This window comes from Lutjanus erythropterus, chromosome 15 (assembly GCF_056507025.1).
Source record: "Lutjanus erythropterus isolate fLutEry1 chromosome 15, fLutEry1.hap2, whole genome shotgun sequence".
Taxonomy (NCBI): Eukaryota; Metazoa; Chordata; class Actinopteri; order Lutjaniformes; family Lutjanidae; genus Lutjanus; species Lutjanus erythropterus.
In genome coordinates this window covers 17,063,248-17,072,528 of record NC_139331.1, presented here as the reverse complement: position 1 = coordinate 17,072,528, position 9,281 = coordinate 17,063,248, and the positions used below count along the sequence as shown (strand labels likewise).

At 36.9% G+C, this 9,281-nt stretch overlaps 1 protein-coding gene across 1 annotated transcript; it reads right to left on the bottom strand.

Moving 5' to 3' along the window:
- Nucleotides 1-384: 384 nt before the first annotated feature.
- ccnc (cyclin C) lies at nt 385-9,053 on the bottom strand. The gene is made up of 12 exons (XM_084737555.1): nt 8,898-9,053; nt 8,429-8,535; nt 8,075-8,159; nt 7,290-7,359; nt 6,975-7,026; nt 6,828-6,883; nt 4,647-4,682; nt 4,466-4,557; nt 4,275-4,342; nt 4,084-4,163; nt 2,146-2,264; nt 385-1,296 (listed from the first exon to the last, which is right to left on the bottom strand). The coding sequence occupies exons 1-12, from the start codon at nt 8,927-8,929 to the stop codon at nt 1,242-1,244; spliced, it is 852 nt and encodes a 283-aa protein (XP_084593681.1). The 5' UTR covers nt 8,930-9,053; the 3' UTR covers nt 385-1,241.
- Nucleotides 9,054-9,281: the final 228 nt, after the last annotated feature.

The window sequence follows — 9,281 nt, the reverse complement described above, 5'->3', positions numbered from 1 at the left end:
TTGCATTTACCTCACAGAACACAGGAGTTGCTGATCTATCACCGCCTTGATCTGTTAGTTTGTTATTGTGTGACTTCAGTGAATCCATCCTTTTAAAACATTGATGTTACACAATAATGCAAAGTAACAGATCAAGGTGATGGTAGACCAGCAGCAGACCTGTGTTCTGCGAGGTAAAATTACTCTTTTTTTGCCAGTGGAGTTTGGTTGGTTTGAAGAGAGTAATACTTGGCTAATATAACATCGGTTACCCTGTCAGCCAGCTTTTTCTGACAGGACACAGACATTTAAGTAAAGCAGTGAAAATATTCTAAACATAGTGTACTAAATACCCTCTGTTGTTGACCCTGTCAATGGCAGTTTGTTGCTATGCTCACATGCTGGTACTTCTTTCTGCTTCTCCAAACTAGAGACGTGCCGTCTGTCATCAACTGCACGTAACACACTGACTATCAGCAAGTATCTCATACGACCCCACATCAAATAATCCTAACTATCCCTTTAATTTCTACCATAAAGTAGAGCCTCTCTTGGGATTTTTTTCCTCCCAAGGTTCAGGATCAACCAGCACAGACCTCACAAGGCATCCAATCACATCACAGTTGCACAGGGTGATATCCAATCAGATTCACTCTCTAACAGCACAGGATCAAATTGTTTTTACAGAGAAGACTACTATAGTCCCTGAGTAAAGAAACCCACCCAGACTGGACACTCACTCACAGTCAGACACACACACACACACACGAACACACACACACACACACACGAACACACAGTACTTGTGATCAAGTTTTCTCGAATCCCACGGAGCTCCATGTGAAAGGACTCGCTCCTCTGGGCTGTTCAAGGATGTCAGGATCATCACAATGACATTAAAACAGGTTTCTATTCAACCGTCACATCTGTTCTCCCACCATTCCCCTCTCTCCCCCTCCCCCAAATGTTCCTCAGCTTTAGTTCATTTCAAGTCTGGAGCAGAGTAGAGAGCCTCATTGGAACGATAAAAATGTCACCGATCATCTCGTCACTGCAGGCATTTCAGTGGCCGCTCGCTTAATCCAGAAACCCATGATGATCAGAGACGGGGAAAGTGAAGACATGGCTCTCAAGAGTTTTTTTTTTTTTTTTTACTGGGGTGTCAGTCGAAGATTAAGTGACATCTTTAGACGATTCCTTTTCCCAGCTGACACCACAAAGATCGTGCATCAACATTTTGGAAATCCATGAAAATACAGATGCTAAGACTGGCTGTAGGAGTTGCTTTGGTTGCCATTGGAGCTCTGGTCACCCTCGCTGTAAACAGGGACAGAAGGATAAATGATTACATACTAGTCAGTGAGATACATTATAAGATCTGTTTAGTTTTTCTGCATTTATTTGAGTCTTTATGACGTACTGAACTGTAAATACAACACACGAGAGAACAATAGGACAGCAGAGCACACAATATTTTGTTATTTTCTTATTTTTTTCCTCTTGATCAATTTAGTTGTCTGGGAACTGTACATTTGTCATTGTATTTTCCATATCCATCACATTTGTGTAAAATCCACTCAGTTATTTTCCTGACTACATGATCTCACCACACTGTGACACCAGTAATTACTACTTCATGCTATTTATCAGTTGTTCAAAAAACTAATTAATAACTAAAATATCTATTGTACATTTTACTTGAAAAAGACTAAATCTGGAGAGAATGAAGAAAGTGACTGAGGAAGGAAGGAATATGGACGTGTGTGTTTGAGAAAAAGTGAATTTTAGATTACGGGAATGTATTTTTACATGATCAAAATGTATAAGAAGGTTTCAAACAGATGGATGATTATGTTAAATGTTTGTACATAAATTCAATGTACGTATACATGATACAACCTGTTTGTCATTGCACCCTGTTTACTGTGTCTTTGTTTAATTTAAAATTTTGTTAATTTTCATTATCATTAAGTTTGGAAGCAAGTTTGGAAACAGCTTAACTGCATATATGTAAATACCCAAACGTATGACCCTTTTGGACCTCTTGGTCTATGCTTATATTATGTCTGTTTTTGGAGTAAAACAACCTTAAAAAATAAAGTAAAAAAGAGGAAAATATGTCATGCACTGTATATGACAACAGGGTTTACACACAGTGAGGTTTACCTGTTGGGAGGAGGTTTGGGTTTAGGCATCTTGTTAAGCACAGCAGCAATCTCTTTTCTGTCATCAAAGTTCTTCCATTGGTCATAAAGTTTCAGAATAACACGGATAATCTCCAGGATCTTGACAGAAAACACACAAAAACAGATGTCAGCTTAATATGTAAATCCACAGCTGCTCAACACAAAATAGTCTGAAAGTAAAACGGGCTCTCCTTCTGTATATATCATACAATGATTATAAAGCAGCTGCTGTAGCTCCAGTCCTAAATTCAGAGGTGCCAAGCTGCTTTTAACAATGTCTTAAATTACATATAAATACATGTCTACAAAACAGCTACAAAATATTCTCTTTATTTACATAGATGCACACTTTGCACCTATTTTAACTAACATTAAACTAGAATTAATTTAAAATTCACACTGTTTTTTGAGGATCCAAATTAATTGAATAATAAATATGATGAACCTATGTAATTATTCAACTGTTGTGCATACCAAGCTCAAACCGGGAACTGGAGCTGGGCATCGTTTAGAAATGTTACAGTAACAGTGCCAATACTAGTACCTTTAAAATGATACCAGTAGCAATAGAGTAATGTGTATTTGATACCCATCACGTGAATGGAAGCATTCCTGAAATAATCCTTTTTATGCATTTAGAGACGGCACAGTTGTGTCGGACACTCTTTCAAATATTCAAATATTTTAGTGGCATCTGGGCACACCGAACTGCCAACTCAACTCAAATACGTCACGCTCGACTTCACCATACCGCTGACTGTATGGTTTGCAGCTGCTGCAGTAATGGATGAGTCACACGTCACATTAAATCAAAGAATGCTTGCAGTGATTGGCTGTGAGCAAAACTATACAAATAAACAGTCTTTTTTTCAGATCTGGCCACAAAAAGGATTTGATTGCAGGTATCATTTGACTGGAAACATTCCAGTACTACTTGGCACTGGGTTACCACGGTCAATACTCTGCCTGACATGGAACAAACATCATTTCAATCCAGCAGTGAATCAAACAGCTATGGTCAAGCAGCTTCTGCTGTTTGAACACAATGTTCTTAGATTTCAACCATTATGCAACTTTTCTTATGTTAATATTTATACATGAAGTGGATATATTATACAGTATATGATCAGTCTGTGTCTGTGATTCTGTGTGCAGTCAGTATGCAGAAAGGAACACCAAAACGCCTTTGTTGTAACAAAGAGAAGTCAAGCTAAATGTGCAACCCCAACAGAGATGATGATCATCATCATCATCTGATTTTACAACAGCTGTGGTGAGTTTGGGAACACCAGTTAGCTCAGCCTCAGGCTAGATGCTGCTTGACAACCTGTAAATATGAGAAGCACTTCATGGTGTATGGTGCACTTCTACTGGGCAACTAGGAGATGATGGACACCGAACTGTCTTTAAAGTGAGAAGGTGCATGAAATATTGTGAATACACAAGTTTCCTCTGTACAATCTGTGCAATATATGCAAATATGCAAGTGTGCAATTGCATTGCATGTCACAATATTCTTATTATTTTCAATTTGTACTTTATACTATTATATAATTCTAATAAAAAAAACATTTTTACTGTATTGCTCTTTATCTGTATAGTATTCTTAATTTGTATATAAATCTTTTAACTTTTTTAACTTAACCTCATAACTTTTCAATTTTTCTTGCTTCACAGTGCTGTATCACCAAGTCAATTCCTGTATATGTTACATTTAGCAAATAAAATGATTTTCATTCTATTTTTTCAGAAAACTGGTGGACTGATGTTTATTTCTCTTCACCAGAAAAATACTACATTACGAGAAAAGTTTTTATATGTGTCAAAGGTTAATGAATATGTCTCAACCGGAGTTAGGTCAGATTCTACAACACTGAAACATTTAAAAAATGATTTTTGAGAATGAGGTTGTTCTTACTTTGTCCATGTCAACAGAGAGCTCTGCAAACCACTGCCTGGCATCTTTCTGCTGCACCACACAGGCGACATGCAGACAGGCTGTGGGAGGAAAAGAAGAGCAGCAGATTACGTTACAGCTGATGAATCTCATTTTAAATCAGTTACTACATTAAATAGCTGTGATGAGCGATGCACGGGGACCAAGCTTACCCAGGGCAATCATGAAGGGAGGGTAGAGCAGACACAGGTCTGTCCTGTATGTGTCATTCACTATTCGCCTGGTAGAGACAGAGACACTGTATAAGTCTACCAGCTATATGTAGTATGTTGTGAATTTAATTATTTTCTAACATCAGTGGATAAACTCCAAATGAATGTACACAGACAGCATCATATCATACCAGGCGAGGGGCAGCAACATGTCCTCCTGTCCCATGTCCTGCACATATTGTAGCAGTGGTCTGTAGGGATGGTACACTATCAGGCAGCAGTCCTGAGAAATACATAATATGAACAATAAGTTATGCATCCAATCAAGCAAAACAAAGCCCACCGTACAGTTTCAAAGATCTCTCCACTCACCATCAACTCCAGAAGGTAGAACTCACATTCTAATATCTGTAAAGACACAAAATCAAAATTTGTATTGAATATATCACAAATGTGTAACTCAACCAAACTTTTTCCTTTGATAAGATACCTATACTTTTTGTTGCAATTGTTGCAAGACAGACATTTCTCATTTCTCAAATGGGTATGTGATTTTCCAAAATAATCATAATTTTTAGGGACAAAAAACCTAACACACCAGCCATTAATAATATTTATTGTGCTAATAAGAGTAAAAATAGTCTAGTGTTTTGCAGAAACTCAATGATAAAATGCAAATAAAATAAATACATATCTTCTTGCTTTTGTTCAGACTCTGTTTAACTTTCAGGGTGTGTTGTTTTTTGAAGAGGTTACTCGTGTTGCTGCTGTGTGCCACTTTCTTGTCACAGATAGTGCATCTTCCTCTATTCTTATTCATGGGTGAAATGTATCACAACACCACACTGCACTTCCTTTCTGACATTTTCTGCTCTCACAAGTTTGATGCTAAGTGTGTGACTGTGTGCAACTACATGCTCCATTGTCACTTCTCATAGGTTTACACAGTCATGCGACATGGACCAGCTAAATATGTCAGGATTGTTTATTATCACAAACATTATACAAAAGCACTGAAAACACCTGGTCAACCATCTATGTTTTGTATTTATATAATTTTATTGATATTTTTCTAAAACAATCGATAACAAATCAGTAGCTTGTGAGCGTAAAAGTATCAATCCCAGAGAATTAATCCATCCATCCATCCATCCATCCGAAGTTCTAACAATGTTTGAAAGAAAACACAGATGAAATCATATTTGATATAATATGATTTCATCTGTGCATCATATCAAGCAATATATAGATTTTACTATGTATTGCTTTTAATTACATTTAATTTTGCCAGATAAAGGAATAATGATAAAGACTTTTGAACAAAATCCCCTATCACAAAGGTTGAACATTTTTACATTTTGGGATGTTAATGATAAATCATGACTCAATTAATCAACGATAAGAATTTAACCAATTACAATGTATTCATTAATAATTGATAGTCTGGAAATGGCAGTAATTGCACCAAATTTGACATTGTTTTTTTCTGGCTGAGGCATTTGTTGAATAAGGAAATTTAAACCTAAACTGAGAAAAAAAAGAGAAATTGTGTGTGTGTGTGTGTGTGTGTTATGTATCTTTTTTAATTTTTAGTGATAAATCGATTGTTCGCATTTTGAACTATCAGTTAAGGAAAATACTAAAAATATGCAACCCTAATCAAGAGATATGAACTGCCTTTTCACACAAACAAACAAACAAACAAACAAACAAACAAAAAAGGCTGTTATAATTTTTTTGTCACGGTTTCTCTCTGGGCCACCATGACTATTACTATGTCTGCAGACTGGACCAGAAAAATTATGTTTAGGAGTTGCAGCACCCTGCTAACTCACTCTCGACTGTGTGAACCACTCCCTCCTTTTATCGCTGCCTAGTGGATCACTATAAATAATAGTTTACACAGCTTTCTCGACAGGCAGCGTGTCAGAACAGCCCTGGTGACGTCCTGGCAACTCAGTAGAGATGCTGGGTAAATAAAATTCTGGCAGTGCACACCACTTGACACCACAGAGAGAAATGCAGAACGAATGTGTGCGCAGTTACACATGATCCAAAGTGCAGTATGTCCCACAGCAACAAGATTTTTATCAGAAGATTGCGAACATTAGTTAAGGAATCTCACACACTGGTAGACAATGACATAGCAACACTGTGATACAGTGTCAGGGATTCCTGGTATGCTGTAATGTAGCACGGCGGTGCATAAATAACTTTGCAGAGGAAGCAGGAAAACAATTGAGGTTGATTTATAGCACAGCTGATCCACCAGCATCTGGTTATTTGAGTGGTTTAAGCTTGTGAATTGTATCTTTGTGTTGTGCACCATACTACTGTTTGAACTGTTTGAATCAAGCTGAAACACATCTTTTAACTCTGCTCTGCCCCCTGGTCTCAACTCCTCCTTTCAAGTCTGACCCTTATTCAAACTTTGTTGGTGTCATGTGTATCCCCTTAACACAAAAACACACTTGAACACTCTTAACAGGAACTGCTGGCAGGGGTATGTCACTCCAGGCAACAGTTTATATGTTAAATAAAAATTTTACTTACATGATTCATTCTGTAAGGGAACTCCTTTGGAAAGGCATAGGAAAATCTTGTTTTCACTGTTTGAGTAAAACAAAATATGATTACACTGTTTCCACTGCAGAAGAAACTTTAAATTTAGGAAATATGTTGCTCAACGTTATGACTTACACACAGATGTTGCTGCAGATATCAGCCTGGTATTGGACACTACTCCAAATTCCTGAAATTACAGAAATATTTGAGCTCGGATCAGAAAAATACTGGACAGAAACAACAGACCAGCTACTAGAGGACTTAGATGAGGAGGTGGGCAGTGTCACTTTCTGTTTAAGCAGCCTCTTCCAAAGATATAAAAGAAATGGAGACTTGAGGCAGATCGGGAGCATGGGCTTGTAATTTTCTCACTATTACCCATGAGATGAGAAGCTGAAAATGTGCTGGTGTAAAATTCTTGTCTTACCATCACCACAGAAATTTCCATACCTCAACTTTAGAAGCCAGGAAAACACATGTAGGAGCCATGAGAACTGGATCTATACTTTTCAGGGAATACCTTCAAACCAGAGGAAAGAGAGACTAGGTGACGATGAAGCACAAATTACACTGCTCAGAACTAAGATACGTGAGGTAAAGTGTGTGGTTCATTAACATAAAAAGGAAAAGCGTGCACTAACTGAAGGTATTAACTTGGGGTATGTTATATAGACAAGATCAATTATTATAACATATGTCTTCCAAGCAGAAATCAATAATGTGATATATTTTGGACCTTGATAAAAGTATATTTATATCATATTTTAATCTAAACCAGAGGTGAGTGACATGGTTTCTGAGACAAAAATATTGTTAGCACTGTGGCCAAGCAAAGTTATTCACCTCTATTTACATTGCCAAAAGTATTGATCCATCAATACTTTCTCAACACATATTTAAAGCGATATGATATGTGTTAATTATATTTGTGTAAATACCAAAGCCACAAAAAAGTACGCATTCAGACATCAAGTCAGTTCAGTCAATATGGTCTTGTCTGAAGGTGTTCAGTGACTTTTTCTGTACCAGCACTGTCTGTGTATAGTTAATTAAAAAAATTGAAAAAAGGCTGTAACCTATACCATTTAAAATGTTAAACAATAAATGTGTGAAATGTTGCACAGCTATCACTGCAGGACAATGTTTTAGTTGCGCATCCACTTTACAATAACCAAAGTCCCAAATGAAATTTAGTCTACTATCACTTTTCTATCACAAACATCCCTTTTACTTACCTGGCATAGAAGCGTTTGAAATAGACAGTTGCAGTAGCTATGACCTGCTGCCGCAGCTTCAGGTGTTCCCCCAAAGCCTGGATCACTGAAAGAGACCAAATTAAAATGTAATTAACAAAGTAAAATACCCACGCCTCATTATCTAATTAAAAATACTTGCTGGGTTATGGACAATAAGTACAAATAAACGTAATTTTTAAAAAAGCAACTGAAATATTCGTTATAATCTAATATATTCCAGTTAGACTGTATTAGTAGCATGCATATGATGCTATGTAATTCAATGTAATCTAAGAAGTCAATAGGTATTGTTAATAAGGGTCTGGCTATGAAAACTTTACAAAACTTTGTTACCATTGGCAAAGAAAATCTGCAGCTTCCAGTACTCCTCTTCTGACAGGAACTTCAGGTCCTTTTGACGCTCTTTCATCAGGTCCTGTTTGTCCAGAACCCACTGTAGACTGCGACGGAAGAAATATAACAATATTATGTCAATATACTCACAATTACGCTGGTTGGTCAACTGTCAACGAAGCTAGCGGGAAGCACATAAACCACTGTGGTGGCCATCTAACCCTGGGTATGTTTTCATGTCGCAATGCACGAAAAATATAAAGGCAAGTTAGACTAACTAAGCTTTAATACAGCATAAGTCTCTGGCAGTCTTTCTTTTTATCTTTATTTAAACAGTTTTTCTATATCGTAGTCATAGTCCAGGAGAAAGTGTTAGCTTTGCAGTAGCTAACAGCTAGCAGCTAGGCCTCACAACACAGACGGATTCACTAAATAAAGACAAAACGTCAAATTATTAATAAAAACTTACTAATGAGAACTCTGCCAGAAGTTTCCCGCCATATCACAGCAGCTGAGGTAGAGAGGTACACTTTAAACTAATATCAATCGTTTACAAAGAAGTGGATAGCACAGGCAAAGTAGTTATGCTAAGCAGACACTGAAGAGTAACATTAAATATCTGCCGGAGAAGAATTTAGAACTCAGTGGAATGGTTCCGGAACTTTAGTTCCGCCCTTAAAACCTCAGAAGGAAGTAATGATTTTTTTTCTTTCTCAACAATTATTTATGGCTGTTTTCTTGTTAAATGTAGAAAATATGTTTTCATCATTTCAGTTGGAAAAATAAAATCATAGGATAAGGTATGAATGGATTGACAGAGCGATGGATGATTAAATTGAATGGAGTTTATGAA